This window comes from Linepithema humile, chromosome 5 (assembly GCF_040581485.1).
Source record: "Linepithema humile isolate Giens D197 chromosome 5, Lhum_UNIL_v1.0, whole genome shotgun sequence".
In the NCBI taxonomy this organism is placed as follows: Eukaryota; Metazoa; Arthropoda; class Insecta; order Hymenoptera; family Formicidae; genus Linepithema; species Linepithema humile.
This window is the reverse complement of record NC_090132.1, coordinates 370,996-391,990: the sequence shown is the minus strand read 5'-3', so window position 1 is coordinate 391,990 and position 20,995 is coordinate 370,996. Positions and strand designations below refer to the sequence as shown.

The 20,995-nt window shown below is 33.3% G+C and overlaps 1 protein-coding gene and 1 long non-coding RNA gene across 7 annotated transcripts in view; one reads left to right on the top strand and one right to left on the bottom strand.

The window, feature by feature from the left end:
• The window catches only part of LOC105675332 (uncharacterized), a 72,504-nt gene that overhangs the window by 40,502 nt on the left and 11,007 nt on the right, over window positions 1–20,995 (bottom strand). For all 6 annotated transcript variants that reach the window (XM_067356425.1, XM_067356424.1, XM_067356426.1 and 3 more), the window contains one exon: window positions 8,101–8,284. In XM_067356425.1, the coding sequence (XP_067212526.1) occupies window positions 8,101–8,284 (184 nt within the window). The remainder of the gene's footprint in view (window positions 1–8,100; window positions 8,285–20,995) is intronic.
• LOC105675343 (uncharacterized) lies at window positions 312–11,181 on the top strand. Its single transcript, XR_010890566.1, has 3 exons — window positions 312–703; window positions 986–1,030; window positions 11,061–11,181. It is a non-coding gene; the product is annotated as an uncharacterized lncRNA (long non-coding RNA).

Genomic DNA, 20,995 nt, shown 5'->3' with positions numbered 1-20,995 from the left:
TTGTAATGTGCTTTATAAGTTCAAATTTGCAATAAAATAATTCCATCATTAAATTTAATAATTCAAAAAGCATTCCTTTCTTATTTTATTATTATTCAGTGCAACGGTTTTCAATTATTTGAGGACTGACTGTAAATTGCGGGATTTGATAAGGTTGTTTACTGCGCGCTCCATATCCTCCCCCCCCCCCTCTCTCTCACTCTCTCTCTTTCTCTCTCTCACGTCCTATAAATTCGCATGCATATTGTTGTTCTCTCTCTATTTTTTGCTTTATGCAAAAACTAGGTCGCACCTATTTCTTTCAAATAGGTGCGACTTTGTCCTTGATGTGTTTATCATTCACACGACGGTACGTGTACGAAGTAGATCGCATTTCATATCGGCGCGTTATTCTCTTTAATAGTATTCTTATTAATTCAAAGAGCATTCTTTTCTTATTTTATTATTATTTAGTTTCCCACATTTTTTAATCTTATCTTTTTCTGTCATTACAAACGCAACCGAGTGTCGAACGTGTGATTCGTACAATGATATTCAAGTTTTGTTTTGTCCGAATAACAAAATATGCCGAAATGTCGTTTAAAACGTGCGATTTACGAATATGCGTCGCAAGCGCGTGTAAGTGCTTTAAAGAACTGCAAAGAGAACTGAGCGGAGGAGAAGGCTCAGAAAGAGTATCGGACGCCGGCAAAGCAACTTTAGAGTAAGTAATCATTCATTTATTATCTGTTATTTGTAAAATATTGCATATAAAATGTTATTTAACGCATATAGAAAATTTGAAATTTTAGTACAAGATTTGTAATTTTTAATATTTATCGTTATTAGAATTTTTGACATATCTATCATTTTAAAAATTACATTCTCTTGAATAAATATATGATACTTTTTAGATATTTGTAGAAAAAATGAGTAAAAAAACTGAATTGCGTAATTATTTCTCAAATAATTATTTTGAATGCTATTGTATAAATATATGTTATAGATAAATTTTACAGATCAACAGAATGACAATTCCGCTGTTGTGCCGGTGAGTTCAATTTGTTTTTATTTCAATATTAATCAGATAATAAATTTAAAAATAATGTAAAATATATTTTATTCTTGACATTCAAATATTTCTAGTAAAAATAAAGTTCTTTGAAAACATATTTTAAACAAAAGTTACTGTTTTTTTTTTTTTTTTAAACATATAGCCTTAGTTGGATCTTGCATTGAACTTGACTTTTTCAAGATTATATCAAGATCAGACCTAGATTTCGTAAAATAGAAATCTTCATTTTTTTAATGCGTATTTTAATTCGTACGTCGAAACATTTTCAAAATATTACAATAAAGCATTTTGTTCGTTTAGTACTTCTAGAATTATGAATCTTAAAATTTATAATATCTTCGACATTTAGGTCGCGCAGTCGGATAACACTTTATTTTTTTTTTTTTTTTTAGAGAAGTATGATTTGTTATTAACTTAAGCACTATATCAATTAATTAAAAAGATTATTATGATATATATAATACTCTTATTACTGTTGTTATTGATATTGAGTCTTAAAAACTGATTAATTGTGAACTAACGTCCTGCGTGAGTGTACGCTGATAACAAATAATATTTTCTTTAGATGTGTGTAAGTTTCTTGATTATATCTCCTATATTCTCATTAAAGCATTACTTAAAACCGAATACCACGATCGACTATTCCTGGAATGAAATAGTTGACATTCTCTTGATCCTAGGTGAATGTCATAATTATCGTGCAGCAACCAGGCTGTATGAAATACGATTTCCTAATCGACGTCATTCGTCTTTCCAAGCGATTCATGCGATTGCCCGACTCCGTGACCTCCTAAACGCCGAAGGTACCGGAAAATTCATAACTCTGGATTTCAAGATTCATAACTCTAGAAATACTAAACGAAATACTAAACAAAAAAATACATAATAAAAATGAAGACTTTTGTTTAAAAAATCTAGATGATTTTGATATAATCTTTGAAAGATCACGCAAGGTTCGTAAGATTAAGGTCAGCATCGTTTTCCTCTGAAAAGGAAATTTATATTCAACTTATGCAAACAATTTCAGAAATTAAAAAAGTGAATAAATTATTAATTAAAAATTTTTTAATTTTAGAAATTTAATATTTTTTAGATTGTGAAGAATATTAATAAAGCATGATAAAAACGTTTCTTAATATTTCCTCTCGAATAGACTAATAATAGCCATTTTAATAACATTGAGAACATGCAAGTATACACAACCGCATGTATGCTTGTACACCACACCAACCACAACCGCACATACCACAATAATTGCTTATACAGTTTTTTCCTTCAATCTCTGTAACATTATCATTGACATTCCTGCAAGAATTAATATAACTAATATTAATCTTTGCCTGCCGAATAAGAGAAAATATACTCATAGAAAATGCCACAAACCGGCATATGCCGTAACCAATTGTAAGCAAAACAAATCGGTATAGCAAGATATGTATATTAATTCTATAGAAATCTTGATTGCGATAATCTTAATTATTGTCTATGCGCGAGCGCTTTAATTTATAGATATATTGTCAATCATACGTTATCTCCAAGAAACTGTTGAACAATTTAATAAGAGCAATTTTCAAAAAATAAATTTTAATTTTTATATTAATATTGTCATGTCATCTTGTATTAGTTGTAGTTTTTCAATTCTCAAACGTAATCGTGGAATTTTATTAATAACCAGTTTCATTCAATACTTATGTAATCGGCAAGATATAAATATGAAGCTCGTAATGTGCAAACTGCACAGTTTGTTCAAGTGCTGCAACTCGACAATTGAATTTGTGAAATAAGAAAAAAAGGTTATAGAAATTAGAAAACTCAGAAAAATTTCTAAAGTAAAGAAACGAAAGAAAAATTTCCAAAAGTAAGCTATATACATATATAATATAAGAAAAAAGTAACAATATTTAAAAAATAGAAAAAAATAATTAAAAATAAAAGTATTATGGATTTCAATTTTACAAGGATTTTGTTCTTTTTCCAGAATTATTCAAAAATGAAAATTCTACTGATAATTGTGATATTAACAACCACAGTGATTTTGCCTAACGCTTGTCAAGATAACGTAAACGAAACGTTGCCTTCTGTGGTGCAATATAGTATCATAGTGGTTCCGGAGAGACCTTGTCCAGAAGGTCAACGAAAAAATCACCATGGAAAATGTCGCCAAATTGTTTAAGTTGCAAAGACGTGCAAAGTATGTAAGAAAAAAAATGTTAAAAGATTCAAATACTCTAGTGCTAACTGCGTGAGATAGATATAAATTTACTATATATTTTTATATTAATATTTATATCTTTTTTTATATTTTAATATGATCATTTCTATTACCTATTATTACTATGATTATTTCAATGGAAACATAGTTGTTACGTTTTATTCGTTATGTGTTACGACTATCTCTCCTAAAAGCATAATGCTATTTTTCAAGCAGCTCGGCACATTAAGGTTGATAGTAACTACAAAACTAAATTTTTACGGCCGTGGAGTCTAATTTTTTCACATGTGGTCGTGGAATGCGTGGAGTCCGTTAGTAACCAGTCTTTCTGATCGTGCTTACGTCATCACGAGAATATAAATGACAGCTTCGCAACAGACAAATTGCAGAGTTCGTTTACTCGTTCAAACCAAACAGTCGAATTAGTAAATTGAAAGATTGTGAAAATTGTAGAAATTAGAAAGAATTACAAAAGTAGATAAAAAAATAATTGACAAAAATTTACATATATGTATGTATAGAGAAAATTAAGAAAATTTTAAATAATAAAAAGAAACAATATTGGAATTCTCATCCTTTTTATTATTTAAAAAATAAATTTCTCAATATCGCTCGAAGATGAAATTTCTGCTGATAATAGTGATATTGGCTATTGTAATTCCACCGAAAGCTTGTCAAGAGGAAACAACGACGAGCGAAACATTGACAGATGAAACAATGATAAGTGAAACAACCGATCAATCTAAACTTGTGAAACATAGTTTTATAAAAGTTCCGAATAGATTTACCGTTGAATTTACCCCTTGTCTGAAGGGCGAGCGGAAGGACCATCACGAAAGATGTCGTAAAATCGTTTAACATGCAGAAATATGTGAGATAACTAGCAATTTAAAATCATTTATTTCGACTCTTATCTTTATCTTGGTGCTTGTACATTTCATAAATGTACATTTCATAAATGAGATGATATATCTTTTTTCTATCAATATTTAATTAAACGTCACATTTTCTGTAATCTTCGAAAGTTTAAAATAAAATATCAGTATTTACAGCTTGAAATAAAAATACTGTTAGTCTCTGACGAAAAGTAAGTGCAAATTTTATTTTTATTTTAATCATTGATATTCAAACAATTGTCCACGTTTTAATATTTCTTTAAAAACATCTTTCCTCTTTTCAACGAGAAATACGCTAAATGCACTTATCAATATTCAGGACAAAATTTCAAATTGAATCAAAACATAAAATAGTTCTATTATAATATTGTTATTCTAATTTATAAAAAGGATGAGAAAGTTTTTTTCTTTTGACAAGTGATAAGCTTGCGTCCGATAAACTTGCTTTTGCCTATTTTTCCCGTAAATAATCGCTTTCAATCTTTTTTTATCAATGCATAAAGCATCAAATAGAATATTGATGAAAAAAGAAATTTGAATTTAAGTATATGATTTATATGATTGTATTATAAAGATGACAGATTGGAAAAATAGTCTATAAATATGTAGTTTGTTAATGTATTATTATTTAATCAAATTTTTCTTCCGCATATGAAAAATTAATCAAAGAATGTTTCTAAACTCTCATTATTTGGCGACGATTTCAAAATTGTAATAGCCTGCGCATTCTATAGTAAAAGATCAATCAAATATCTGTCTTCTTAATAGAGCATTATCGACTGAATTGTTGACGAAAAAACTTGGATGTTTAAAACACGCAGAGTGAAATCCTTCAACGGAAAACTCATTTTCAAGGAGGAAGCCGCTCGGTTTCTTTTTTTCTATCAAACACTCCAACTATTTTCATATTCACGCGCAAGAGATTTCTACAGTACGACGAAGTTTAACGATTTGAAACAAACGCACGAGCGAGCGAAAAGGGGCGATTCCGCGCAGGTCTCGGCTTCGCTGGTACTAGATCTTTGGAAAACTCCCGCTAGTTACGACAGTTTGTTAGCGAGCAACTTCGCTACTAATATCGACAAGGTTGCGCCCAGGCGGTGAGTTGGTCCAACTTTAGTGTAACTTTCCACCGTCCGTTCTCCACCCACTCGCTCACTTGTTGCCCCCCTTGCATACACGCGCGTGTGAGAGTAAGCAGGAACGCGACGGACGGGCTATCATTAGCGCGGCATAATGCGACTATGTGGTTGCACTACGTGGTGTGCCCCTTTTGTGTGTTGCACGCCCTCCTTACCGCCGTTCAGTTTCGCCGATTTTCAAAGGAAAACAAGATCGCGAATTCGTATGGTTTCGCCGTCACGGAATGCCACTAATTCTTCCACTGCTACATTTTGAATATACCGTACTAGATATGCGGTCACCAGTTTGGAACAACTGTGATCTTCAAATATTAATATTATTTCTTGTGCATTTCCTTTTTAAATACATATTATATCTTTCTGCGCATACTAAAACACGCTGTTTCATAGGAATATGTAAAGTAGAAGGAATTAAACAACATTAATATATTCTTTGATATACAATGTAAAAATATATTCAATTTTTAATTAAGTGATATTAAATATTGCGCTATATTTTAGTTACGTCATTAAAACAATCTTCTTTAGAAATTAGTAATAATACGTAATTATTTTGTCAATAATGTTTAAAATTAATTTTTTTTTTCAATATTAATTTTTCACGGTGTCTCTCATACAAAACTAAGCAAAAGAATTTTTAAATATAAATAATTATAAATTTAATTTTATAATAATGTTATCATAATTTCGTCTTATATACATTTGAAGATGAAGAATTTCGCGATATTGGACGGAGGGAAGATCCGTAAGATGCTTTCCTTTAAAAAGCGGACTTTCCTAGAAGAAAAGACGTAAGCTTCTCTGGTTCTTTATCAACTATAAGCACAATACTTCGTGATTCACCGAATAATAAATATAATAACAAATAGATTTAGCGGAAGGATATTTTTCGAGCTTTGCGAATGAATGAATAAAATAGAATGAATAGTATACAGGATACCTCGATAAAATTCTACTTTCTTTCTTATTTCTAATAATCTTTGAATATATTATGGATAGCTAATCCTTTCTCAAAGGAAATATATTGCACATTTCTTTTATTTTTTTGCATTTAAACTGTAGATCGTTGTTCATTTATTGGCTAAATAACCAACATCTGTGAAATCATCAATATGGAATTTACATTTTAAATTGTAAGTTGTATTAAATTAATGCACATTATACATTTCGTGATAAAGTTCTCGAAAGTCAATTGAGGAACAACGTTTTGCAGTAAAAGACGACACATTTTAAATAATTGCTTTGAAGAAATATTGACTTTGAGCTCACTTAACCGTAATCGAAATTGTCAAGTTAGTCGACGTCTAGTTAATTTAGGACAACCTATATATTGTGCAATCCCTCGAGCACTTATTACGTTTAAAATATCGGATATCGTCAGATTTTATCTTATCTTTCTTTTTCATCTTTTTAGATTCATTAACGAAAAGGACATCGCCATTATAAAACATGCGCGCGCGCTCGGGAAATGATATCTTTATAATTTTTGCAGAACAAAGTGGAATACACGAGAAACGTAACTGAATATTATTCGATTCTTAAATTAACGGCATCATTAAAAAAATTTAATATGAATATCATATGCGATCCCTGATATTATTTTTCTCTTTTTACATCGCGGCGGATATTTTATTACGCAAGCGGTGCCAATCTACTGATCAAATTTATGTCGTAATTGCGTTTAAATTGACATTGGACCGATAAAACTGGTTTCTGAATATTACGCGGAAAGCATTAGCGACGAAAAAGAATTAAAATACTTTTTAAATCATCAAGTTGAAATAAACTGCTATAAGGAAAAAGAAATTTTTTTATAGGAATCGGATTTTTTCATATAACTAAGCTAATGAGCAAAGACGTTAATTACCATTGTTACGGTTAATTACACATTCTTTGCTGTATGATGTAATTTGAACGTACCGAGGAAAGAAGGCGTTCCACTGTGTTTAAATAAATTCTGCAGTTTTCCGTTTCTTTATCTTTACTTTTATCTCCGTGAAAATTGCTAATAAAAGAGATTGGGCCGTTACATTTTCCTGTAACGTTACGATGCTATAAAAACACGTTTCGCCTTCTATAGACTCTCTCATTTCCTTCAAAGACTGCGATACTTGTGTACTTTCGTATTCAATACTTTCGAATTTTTATATTCTTGCGAGTTTCTTTATAGCAGAGCTTCTTGTCTTCCGATTCTCGATTCGCAGTGTCCGATAGACACGCAGATTGAAATACAAGATCACGGAAAATGATGGTACGATTTCTCGTCCACCTCTGACTGTTCTTAATCCCCCTTTGAATAGTAACGCGAGCCTTCATAATGTAAATGGCGCTTACATTACGTGGCGTACTCTCGAGCAATTCTCATCTACGTCGAAAATTTCCATATAAGAAGATTGTTGATTAATGAGTTTCCGTAACGTTTGAATGACAGCACTGATAATATCATCGCATCGAAATTATTCATTACATTTGACGCAGTATTCATACATCATGCAAATTGAGATTGTCATATATGTTGGAACATTTTCTATGAAAGATCAAACATTGGAGGATTTCTCATTATGCTTTAGCGCGTAAACAGAAACCAATAATAACGTCCCGTAATTAAAATTTGGGGTTATTTATTATGTGACCGCACGCGAAACATGTGACGGCTGAGTAAACAGCGAAACGCGGACATATGATGCTGACGCAGTGTAAATGATCTTCGTGTTATCCATTCCCGGTTTATGTCAACAAGAGAAGATTAAACTGACCGCGCGCGCTCGATAGCTAAATGAATCGGTAATTACATACTTGAAGAAGTAGCTGTCGTTGACGTATCCGAAGAAGGGCACTGTGTAGGTCAGCATCCAGATATTGCCGCCCCCGCAGTCGTAGTACGGCTTCGACCACCTGCCATCCTCGTATTTCACTGTCAGGATCTCGTCCTCCTCCCTTTCTGTGTGCATGCTGTCGTTGAACGTATAGGTGTGGAATCCTGGGAACAGAGCGACGGAGAAACCATTAAATAGGCGAGTCTATTCCTCCCCGAAATTTAATTAAAGACTCCCTATTCTAATGACGATTCAATAAGCACATTTGCTTAATTAATTTTTAATATAATGTGCGTTGCGATTAATTTTTGACGCATTAATATTTTAGTTAGTACACGAATTTATTAATATGTCAAAAAATAATTGCGATGTATTAATTCAAGATTATATAATCATACGTTGCTATTGAAATTACATAATACACTTTAATCAAACGTACGTCCCATTTTATATTATTCAACGTTAATCTTTACAGCGATTCAACAATAATTATTGTGTCATTTGGATTATTTCATTACGTAAGAGTATTGTCGAGAAATGCAAATTAATACAATTCAATATAAATACGCTGGTATTTTGATGTCAAAACTATATTACAATATTTAATTTTACATGATTTATTTTCACGCAATGGCTTAATGTTTATTCTACCGAATATAATGTCGGATGAAATTTGCGCTACAGCATCAGAATTAATTTTCTCACACAACTATTTTTTCCCTTTATTTTTGCTTCTCGAATCCGTTTGTTGAGACAATGCTTTCTGAAGTTAATCTTCGAGGATCTGGAGAGGCAAGATCCAGACTTCCCTAGAGTATCCGGAAGCACACCGTATAATATTTCGAGCGAGGTTCTGGTAATTCAAGGATCTAACAATAAGAGTCGAGACTCCGGGCGCGACATGTAAGTTCATCCAGCTGCAGCTTGTGCACGTGCATGTACCGTAGAAGGTATTAAGGGAGGATCAATATAAATATACAAGGCAAGGTGAAAGGAGGTGCCGCGCTCGAGAAATCGTCTCCGAGTCACGAGTAGATACGGGTGAAACGAGCCTCATTTCTGTATCTGTTTCTCTCCTAACTTGCGCTGCTCGCCTTTCCGTCTTTCCGAGTCGTGACGACGTATCTTCTCCCTACATTGCCGAAGAAATTGCTGAGTTTTATCGGGCATGATCCGCTCGAATGCGAGAACCGTTATTCGTCCAATTTTCCTTGTATTGCACCGATAATCGATGTCGTTCGCAACATCATTCGTGTAACGGGACACACGCTACCTGGAGCCACTATGATTGTAAAGCGCTTTTTTTAATCTCTTTTGCTTTTTTATCTTGCTTTCACACATACACTCACACAGTCATAAATTACTTCTCTTTCCAAGATAGTAACATTTCGCATTCGAATTCCCGAGCGCGTCATGAAGCATCTCGGATTACATTAAAAAGCAACAGAATTCTTGCTACCGCGGTGAATAGTAATAGAATTATACAACGTCGTAAATATTTATCAAGGTGATTTGCATATACTTAAATCGGTAAAAATTAAAGCTGCCAGCTGAAATAATTATGATAAATCTTTGTGTTCTTTGAAATTGCGATTAGTTGTAATTTATAAATTAATGCAAACAGTTACAGATTAGAATTGATCGTGATAATTGCATGATTTTTTATCTTCTTTTGTATATGCAACACGATAAAACTCTCTTACGCGAAACGTTGTTTTTATAATTGTTACTTAGTTGCAATGATATTAACAATTGAATTCTCACAACTGAATAGGAATGTAAAAACAAGAAAAAAAGAACATTACCTAAAAATATGAAAGAAAAGAGAATGTTTATCGCGCACGGCTTTTTTCTCATACATTTATTCATTTCACTGAATACAACTGTTCATGTTTTATCTAACTCGACTATTTACATTTTTTGAAAGAGAACAGCTGTGTTTCGTGACGCGCGTATGCTACACCCGAAAACAAGATAAAGATATACGACTGGCGCGTATCTCGCAGCTGAAGTATTATAAAAATACGACACCGTTTTCTCAAACACAGAAATATAAGAAATGCAAACGGGCACATCCCACACATTTGTCGTCACATTTACGTAGATCATAATAAATGAACAACTGAATAAAATGACCACACACAATATATATATGAAGCGACAGGCGCTCTTAATTAAGGTGGCCTTAACCGAAACGCGTTCATTCTCAACGTCGGTGAAGAATCAGGAAAGCACTTGATACAGAGCCAAGTGGTAACTCTTTTTTTGTTCTGCCATTTGTCGTCTCTTTTCATTTCATACTCTCGTTCCCGCTCTATCTGCAAGCTCGAAATCTCGGCCCGTTTTATCCGACAGTAATTTCTCCTTTAACGTAGATTCTTCCGAAGCCTGTTCTTAAGATTTGTTTGGGAAATTTGTTTAGGAAATGGTTATTAATCGCTGTCGTGGTAATGTCAGTCGACATTCTTTGAATTCTCAGACAATCGTGAATTCTTAATCCCTGCCTCATCAGTTGCCTCGTGATAATAATCATTTCAGAAAGACTTATTCTAAACTCGTTAAAGAGATTTGTGTCGTTAAAATATTATACTTTTTTTTACAAATGATAAAATATCATATAAACACAATATTCACGTTTTTATATAACTTGAACAAATTATGTCAACATGGGAATTTTTTAATTTAGATTTTACTTTGATTAAAATTTCGTTGACTTGTAATTTATCAGAAATTTGTAAATTAAGTAAAAATTCGTATCTTTTTTATCATTAATCGTAAATTAAAATAGAGGATATTTCTGTACAAATATTATTAAAGATTCGAGTTCTTACTTTATGATGAAAGAAGGGATTCAAGAAAGATCGAACAAAGTCGCGAAGGGCAGAGAGTAAAAACATCGAAAGATTTATTGACGCAGAAAAATATTCAATTTGATTTCAGGTCAACTCCAATGCCATTAAAGTTAGCAAAGACGAGCACAGATCGGAAAAGCAGAAAGAAAGCAAAGCATCCTAAAAGAGAGCATCTAGTTGAATCAAATAAATAAAATTCTTTTACGGTGTATGTTGCGTTAGATCGAATCACTTACTTTATTTCCTACACATCTCCTTACAAATCTTTACTGCAGTTTTCTACCGTTTTGTAAAATACACAAAATATGCGAGAGATACGTTATATCTCAAAATATTTTCCTTCGATATCTCCTTGGCAAAAAGTAGCTGATTGATACGAAGTGCATATTGGTTTTGGCATATATTCTATTATCGTTTATCCTTCTTCAGACTCTCGATCTTTTTACCAAATCTACGTCTTTAAACTCTTTACATACCACAATGTTTGAATTTTAACACATTTATGATTATAGATTCTTTAAATTTAACATTTCATTTTTGAGACGTTTTTAAGCTAGAATCCTCAGAATTCTGAATTTTCAAATTCTTTATAAGTATAAAATTTTTTAACTTTCAAATAATTAACATTTTGTGAATTTTAAAATCTACATGCAAAGTAGTAGAAGAATAGAATTATGAGATAAAAAGTTAAAATTTTATTATTTATTAAAATGTTTTTATTATCTTTTGATACAACTTTTAAATAATATTTTGAATTAGTAAATAAATATAAAAAAAATCAAGTTTTCGAGATAAGTTTTCGCTGAGAAATTCAGCTTTGAATTACATCAAGGAGTCGAGAGAGAGAGAGAGAGAGAGAAAGAGCTACAAACGAATTCCGAGTACTACAATCTATTAGACCGACTATAACTTGAACGTTATTTCGCTCGATCCATTCGTTTTGACCGTAGCAATAATAATTTGCTCGTTATCGACGATGGACAGCAGCTGTTATATTTGATTCGCGGATAAAACTTGAGAAATGTGTCAGTTGAATAGATTTTATTTGCACTTAAAATTTCTCCACTAAAAGCTTACTTTGTTATTGTCAAAGTTTTTATTTTATAATTTATGCAGTAGTACGACAATTTATGTTTTTAATATTTTATCATTAACATATTTTGTTCATTGCATTCATATTACTGTTATGTTCAGTAGTTATTTTTTATTAACATAACCTGTCGTTATTTCACTTCTATTATATTTTCATCTAAATTGCCTATTTGCTTCATATGTCCCGTGCGCACTCGTATAATATTTGCATATAAAATATCGGAAATATAAAATAAAATGGGAATATAATGACATTCGCGAGATCAGAGTAGCAATATTGCACGCATATTATATAGTTTGACTATTGATGAAATATAAAGTATTACGTATGTATGCAAGTTTTTCCATTTCTTGTAGTTGATTTAGTGACAACTGATATTCGCTAAAGATATTTAACGGTACAAATGTTCAACATAGTTTCGAAAATTCGCTCTAATTAGCAGCGATTAAAGAAGGATCTTCCTTCCCTGCGCATCCTTTCAGACTGTAAAAAAGCTGAAGAACAGATCTTTAAGAGTCGCAAACTTCCAGTCTCTCATCGTTGAGCAGCGTTGCTGCTCATCCAACCATCGCCCATTGTTTGTTACGCTATCGAGCGCCTTTTGCGAGCTTTTATCCGCGTCACGGAACTCCAAAACACACGATGAGAGTTCCGTGATAAAATCGGGAAACGCGGGATGTGCAGTCTTGCACGTATGCATGCGATGGATATCCGTTTCCACGGGAACTGGTTTCCTGTGAGACTTGTCAAGAATTTTTCTGCGTACCAAGGGAGTTTTTATACAGGTGTGAAGAACACAATGGAACATTTATAACTCTAATAAAATTTTTCAAGGAAATTCCAATAAAAGTTTTAGCATAAACTAAATGAGCATAACGTTAAGCGAACATGCGTGTGAATTATGCACAATATTTCACGCCTAAGTCTTTGCTCGCGTTCGCTCGGCTAAATCTGCCCTGCATTCGTTATAATTTAGCACAATCTCTCCGTGCTCTAAATAAATATTTAGGTGATTTTAATATTTAAAAAGGAAGACAAGCTTTTCGAATACGGCGCGAACAGCAGGTTGTAAAAGCTAATGGCCCGTGTTAGCATGGCACATTTAGCGTTAAACGTGGCATACGATTATAGTTTATTCGTGTCGTATGAATATCACAGTTATAATGTGACAAAAAATTTAAGCAATCTCGTTTAATTGAATATACAAAATGTAAACCAAAAAGTGATATTGTCTTTCATCTAATAAATAGTAAACGACGATGATGGAAGAAAGAAGAAACAAGTAGAAAGTGCAACTTTATCCATCAAGGCCATTGTAGAAAACTTATTAAAAATCTAAGGACATTTATGCCCTCGATTAATATCAAGTCTTGCGCGAAGTGCTCCAAGTATTGTGATGTAAGCTTTGGCATATTTTTTGTAAGAAGAACAATTATAGGCAGTAATGATTTGTTGGTATCTTTTGGTTAAAATTTTAAAAACGTCAAGATGACAGAAGACTGCCTATACTGCTTGAAAAACATTTATTTTGACAATATTTAATAATAAAAAGAACCTATCCCCATATCGCGATGTAATTTCTGATATCGAGAAATTTCTGTGTAGAGATTTCTGTGAAAGATTTATAACATGATATATCGAGTCTCTCCTTGCGCGCGACAAGCAGCGATATCATTACAGCTCTATGCCACAATAGCGATATCGCTGCAGCATTGGCATGACGATGGAGGAGGTCTCGCCACAAGGTAACGCGTCTACACAGTTCATGACATATCGATTGAGTTCGTGCGACAGAACGCTGAGCTCAGCATTGTCTGTCACGTTGAAGAACGCGCGCGCATCTCCGTGACATTTCCGCTTCTTTCAACGCGTTATCGATACCCGAAGATCCAGCAATCTTTAACAGAACGGCAATCTAACCGAAAAATTCTCAATGATATCGCTATTATAACACAACATATAGTTCGATAGTTGTTCGATAGTTGCGCAAAAAAGTTTTTATTACTTTTCGAGAGGTGCTTCTCGGCCGAAATATGCAGAGAAATAAATCGGATTTTCAGCGCTTTCTGTTGAACTGAAATCCGTATCGTAAATATCAATTAAGAGAAACATGTTTTTTCAATTAATTTCGGAAAAGCTTTTATGTTTCTGATTGATATTAAATCCCTTTGTGATTAAGTATTTTGATGTAAACTGTTGACATATTTTGTTTCTAAATGTCAGAATTGCAAATATCAAAATATTACAATCAAAAATTATAAGATATAGTCTCTCCTTTTCTCTATAATAAAAGCTTTATGAAAATTATATTGTTCGAATTGTGTTATTCTCTTCACTTTCACGACGCAGTAAAAAACTATAAATAAAATATGCCAAACAGAAACAGAACTCTGGAAACGGGCAAGTGGAAATAATAAAATCTGTGAACAGCGATTGTATTGCAAAGGGTCATATGCATTTCTTTGTAGAAGTTAGGTGCATGTAACGGTCGATAGCTTACATAGTTACTGATTTTTTTTGCCGCTATATCTATAATACGCTATGGAAAATCTGCAGAACTCAAAAGTTGCAAACTTTTAACGACACTGTCGTTATACAAAATGAACTTCTTTGCGAAAATATGGCGGATAAAAAAATTGTCTCGGTTAGCATAATTTTATAAAAGTATACTTTTAATTTATCCTTCTCACTTCCCTCCCTCTTTCGCGAACCCTTTAATATTGAAAAACAATTGATTGCATTTTTATTTTTAGCTTCGAGTATTGTAAAAGGACAGTTTGTTTGGTTTGTTTGGAATTGCTTTCTAAGTCTTTTATTCGTTCTTATATGGTTACATTGGACACGCGGAGAAGCAATTGTATTGCAATGTACACATTCGGTGGAAGTGGATTTAATTTAAGTAGTTCTTGCTTCGAGTATTTTTATTACGAACAACATAGATAACAGAGCTGAGTTGAGAAGCGTTGAGCGATAAACGATGAAATACGTTTTTGCTGTGAGCGCTATTTGCTAGAACAGGAAATTGTTACGAAGCGACAAAAATTTATTTGCAATCTCGACAATTGTCCGTGGGAAAGTTTCCCCGCGACATGTCGGATTTTTTATTGAAAAACAAGTGAGAAATCTATAGAATAATTACTTCGCGTGAAAATGATGAAATAATGCAGTAGCTCGGAAACTCGGTTAAAGAAAGCGTTCTGACCACATTTAAGAACTTTTGAACTAGTTTCATCCGATCTTACTGTAACTTGATACATATACATGGCGTGCTCCAATGTTTATTGTGTAAATTTTTAGTGCCAAATGAAATTTAACGAAAATCAAGTTCAATTTTGCTTAAAACTTGCATAAAATGCAATAACAAGTCATCATTTATCGTTGTTTATTGAAATTTATGACAAATATGTATGATATACTATAGAAATAAATTACATCACATGTCAATTAATTATACATATTCCAAATCAGAAGAAAGATCAAAAAAAGAATCTTTCACTTTATTCTAAAAAGAATAAAACAATCGACATTGACAGAAGTTTCGCGATAAGAAAGCGCGGGATCAAAAGGGTTAATGTTAAATCTTCTTAGTCAAGGATTTAGTTCGACCTAGATGGTCCCTGCGGCTGACCTTTCCCGCGACACTGTCTTACGTGAGTGAAAGCGGTCGAAGCTGTGCTTGCAGTCATCGTAAAAGTGGTGAAGCATGCCCTCTCTGCGCGCCTATCCCCCGGTACGCGGTAATAATTTATGTCGCCCTCGCGAATATAGCAACCAATAATCGCGGCCAGACGGTAACAGCCGAGGAAAGATGGTAGAGTTGGCGGTGGTTGGGCAATTGCCTAGCAAGAGTGAAGCGAAAGGAAGGATGAGGGGGAAAGAAGGGTGATATAAACGCATGCGAACCGCAAGCTTGAAAAAGGGCAAAAGTCTGAACATGATAGTCACCCTCGTATGATCATCCTCGGATTTTTCACTCATCGCCGCGCCGCATTTTCATATCTCTAAGACAGTTTCTCTGGAGCAAAGATAGTGTCTAGAAACTTTTTTAATAAGTTAGATAACGGAGTGTAAAGTTATACTTCTTCGAGTTTCTTTGTGCAGTTTTACATTTCGCAAAGTAATATTATAAAATAAAAATATTATAATTCTTTTTTTTGCAACAAAATGAAATGAGACACAAGCGCACTTTATTAAAAGTTATTTTGCGCCAACTCTTTGTTCCCTTATTATTGTACAGTTTTAAAAGTTTTTAAATTAGCTTTACAATAGACATCTTTCCTATAAGGACATTTTAGCTTCGCGGAAAATTAATTCCAAGCTTTCAAAAAAATAAAAGCAAAAATGAGTTCACTAATTTTATATAATAGTCATGGAAAATAATATTAGAGTTAATAACAGCCAAATTTATAACAATAGTAGTAATAATAATGGCAAATTTAGTTTACTTACAAAGATGAAACAAAACTTGTATTGTATCTCGCAAAAGTATTCCAAAAATTTCATTAAAGTTTTAGGTGAATCTCATTTCTAGGTTCTAAACACTTTGGTAAGTAAGAATTTACATTGCACACTTTGCATTGTGTACAGTAGCACATTTTTATTTTACCACGCCTGATTCTCTCAGATATGTCTCTAAAGAATAAATAATAAACTTGTGTATTATTTTTTCAGATATATGTTATCCTCTCCCCAAAAAAATATATTTATATATAAAATGTTTAGGCACACAATATACCAATAAATCAGAACTGAAAAATTTAAGTAAGTCAAGTGCCTTCGCGGAGCCTCATGTGAAGCTTGTGAAATCGATTCTTCGTCGATTTTCCGCGCGCACATCCGCTTTGGGCAACTCGAGGCTTCTTCGCAGAAAGTGCTTGAAATTTTCTGATGAAGCCCATTCGAGACATCGCGTGTCTGTGCGCGCAAGCACAATATTGAGTTTCGAGTCTCCCTTTATGCTCCCACATTGTTCCCGCAAACGAGACGTTTGCTTCGAGCCTTTGTCCTTCGTAGCAAACTTCGGTATTTTCGAAAATCAAAGTATGATCCAGTTTGCCAGAATTTTTGAAAACTCGAAGATTGGATCTTACTTTGATATTCGCAATGCCGAATGAAAACGCCACCAAGCTTCGCGAACAACGCGGTTGTTCAGCCGTATTCACCGCGGAACCAGACAAAACACAGCACAATGAGACGATAAATAGTAACCGTGTTTTCTTATAATTTCAATCGTATTGCTCGAAAGAAAAGACAAATTTGCAACATCCAATTGTATTTTTTTTTCGATTTTTATTTCATCCGCGCACACAATGTTATTACTCATTAGTTATCAGCATTTATTTGTTCACATTTATTTATTTATTTCATGCATTAAAATAATTCAGAAAAAAAAGAGCGAAACATTAATAATGTACAGTAATGTGCCGCAATAACATAGCTATTAAAACATAGCAATTATGATCTGCTCTCTAAACATTGCATGTCGATAATCGAAAGAAATAAAGCTGACAAAAATTTCGCGAAAATTATTTAAAGTTGATTTCTGCTTTTAGACTTCTTTATAAAGATATAGTTTGTGAACTGCATTTCACAACGATCAAAGATAGAAACTTTTCGGGGAATTGTTTCCAAAGTTCCAACCGAGAATTCTATTCGTCGAACCTGTAATTTAATTCTGAACCGGAAGCAGAGTTTCAAATAACCATTTTGCTAAACTCAAATCTATTTGAAATAACTATAAAAATCTGGCTTGTACTTTCAAAATTTGCATCTTGTGAAATTTTTACATATTTTAACACTTAGATTTTTCACCTGTTTCCGAATTGATATAAAGAGTTTGTCTTAAATTTTTCTTCAAACACATATACATACATATAAGCTTTGCAATATCTATGGCATATCTATAAATTATAAAAGCGCAATATAAAAAAATAAACAATACTTGTATAAACCGTGTTTAAACACAAGTTTAATAGCCTACGTAGATTTACTAGCAATATAATGAATGTTACTTCGTAAAACTCCAATTACATTTTGGAATGAACACTCTATATATCGTGTCGCGCTATTTCGTTACAAACTTCCGCCGATTTAATTTACGCGTTAGATCTCGGGCGCTTCACGAGCAACTTGCGCGCGGACAAGTTCGATCAAATACATAATTGAAAGAGTTTGATTGTCCTTGAATGTATTCCATGTAGGCAGGTCATTGATTATAAGCGAAATGTTAGACAGTCTTGCGGATAACGTATATTCCTACTTTTCTCAGACAATCAATATACGTAGTCAATAAATATGTCAATGTTCTATCGCAGAAATTATGAAACTTGTGAAACCGGCATTTGTCTTCGCTTTTAATATTCAAAGAGGCAAATGGCCGAAGGAAATATATTATGTTTCCGCGAAAAATGAGAAAATACGATTTTGCATAAATTGAAGAATCGAAAGCAGGGAAATTGAAACCACTGTTTGAACAAAAAATCATTATATATATTTGATGATGAATGTCAGTGTAAAAGAAAGCGGAGAAGATATTTTCCGTGAATTTTACGAAATGTAACGTGAGAGACATTAGGGTCAATTGGAGCGTACACGAAAATGTTCGGTAACATGCAGGGTTACGTAATATCACTAAAATCTCTTATTAGGTATTACCTACTATATTTCATGATTTAAACATTTCAATCTCCACGAAAGCTCGCTCGGTCTAATGGAACGAACCAGTCGGAATCATGCTCTTTAATTATTACGTATCAAGCATTAAACGTGTCCACGTAAAATCGTTAAAGTACCTCGGCTAGGTACGTCATAATGTTCTGTTTCCGAGAGGCACAGTATCCTAATTAACGAAGTCCGGCTAAAAGCACGCTGTGCCACTCGAGAGGAAAACTGCTTCAACACACTCAGCTTACGTCTCTTCTTACCGTTTAATGTAACTTTAATAAAAATTGTATAATATTGCTTTAACAAGTAAACTTGAGACTTGTGAAGAACAATTCTTAAATTCATTACTGATTTATTTGCTTCCCAAATTGCGTTCATGTGAATTTCATATTGTTCCCTGACATGTTTCCTGAAATATTTAGCGCAAAGAATGCAGAGTTAAAAGCGTGAAAATTTCAACCGAAAGAGAAAGGCGGGATAAGTAAGCAAGCTCTGCGAGTGACACTCCATCTAGGTGAAGGGAAATAGCGGAAATCGCACCGAGTAACATTCGCGCTGACATCGATTCGCCCCGTGAAATTACGGTTTTAATGGCGACGCGATGCACCGAGATCGTTTAATGCCCCCGAGATCGCTTTATATCGCCGCGAATTACGAGCGAGCCCACTAGCTTCTCTTTACGCGCGGTTTTACGGGCGGAAGGAAGTCGAGAAATTGATCGACTCCAGTTATTGTACGGATATACCTTGAGAGTGAGAAATCGCCGCCGACGATTCCACTCGCCTCTCTCTCTCTCTCTCTCAACCGTCTCGATAATTTCACATCCTCTTTGCGTTTGTATAATTCTTACGCACTTGAAACACGTAACGCATACAACTGTAAATAAATAAAGGCTGAAAATTCTACGGAAGTATATATTAATTTCGCATTCGTAGCCGGAAACATCAATCGCGTGAGTAAAAATTAATAAATCCATTATACACTTTGCGAAAAATTATTATATTTTTCAACCATGATGCATAAAACGCGTGCATTAACGCGGCATTGAAAAATAAATAAGTGCAAAGCTGCGGGAAAAAATATATCGTATAAATTTTACATAAGTGACTGGTAAATTTAAATTCGGCTCAGCTGACTAATAATTTTTTCCATGCTCCCAGTTATTTCCGTTCGCGCCGTCACCGGATCTTGACGCTTTAACTTAATATGCAATTTTGGCTTAGTTAGGTTTTAAAGCTCTCCAGTGACCCTTCTATTTATTACACGGATTTTGTGCTAGGTCATCTCTTACCCGCGGACACTCGAGGTCGAATAAAACAGAACAGCGATTATTCACGATGTCACCAACCAAGTGCAGAAAGTTTCCTGAGTTTAGAACTCGCCGATATAAGGATTCATCTCTGAGATCCAGCAATCTTAAAAATCATTGGTCTAGGAATCCAGAAATGCACAATAACTTTCTACGAATTTTGCGACTATATAAATGTAAAGCAGCACTACAATTATGTATAAAGGTATGTATAGTTATCAATTTTTTTTATAATACGTATACGCAATCGTTATGTCGAGATATTTATGTAAAACTTGGAAGTTTTACAAAGAGGTTTTTCTCGAAATCATAAATTGTTCAAAATTGTTTGCTTGTTATATTTTTCACGATGTCGAATACATAAATCATTCGAGTCGATCGTGTCTAAAAATAAAATTCAGCATCAGATGGCTGTATTTCAATTGTGTAGCAAGGATAGATGTCCAAGAATATAAAAAGCGGCTGGAAAGCAGATTTGCATTAATCCACTGAGAATACTAAATATGGAAATCGTGGAAAAAAACCAAGGAAATTTTATATTAAAAGATGCTTTGATATATTTCTTGCTAAAATGCAAAAATAGCAAACTACATATTTTATGTTTATACAATGCTGTCATAAAATATGTTTTTAATGCATTTTGTAACAACGGGCCATTTTTTAAATATGATACATAAATGCTGCAAAGTATGGTTCTTAAAGGCAAATAATGATGATTTAGAAGGCAATAAGAACCAGAAGCGCAATTGTGGAGTGCAAGAACTATGAACCATTATTAATCAATACAGGAAAAACGTTTTGACCCCAATTTCGGGTCTTCTTTGGCTTAAAAAAAAGGACAAAGAAGAAAAATAAAGGTGACTCATGATATATGAGAGTAATATTATATTTCTCGCGTGTTCATAAGTGTTATTTTATAATTTTCTCAACTGCACATGTATTTTAAACGACTTGTATT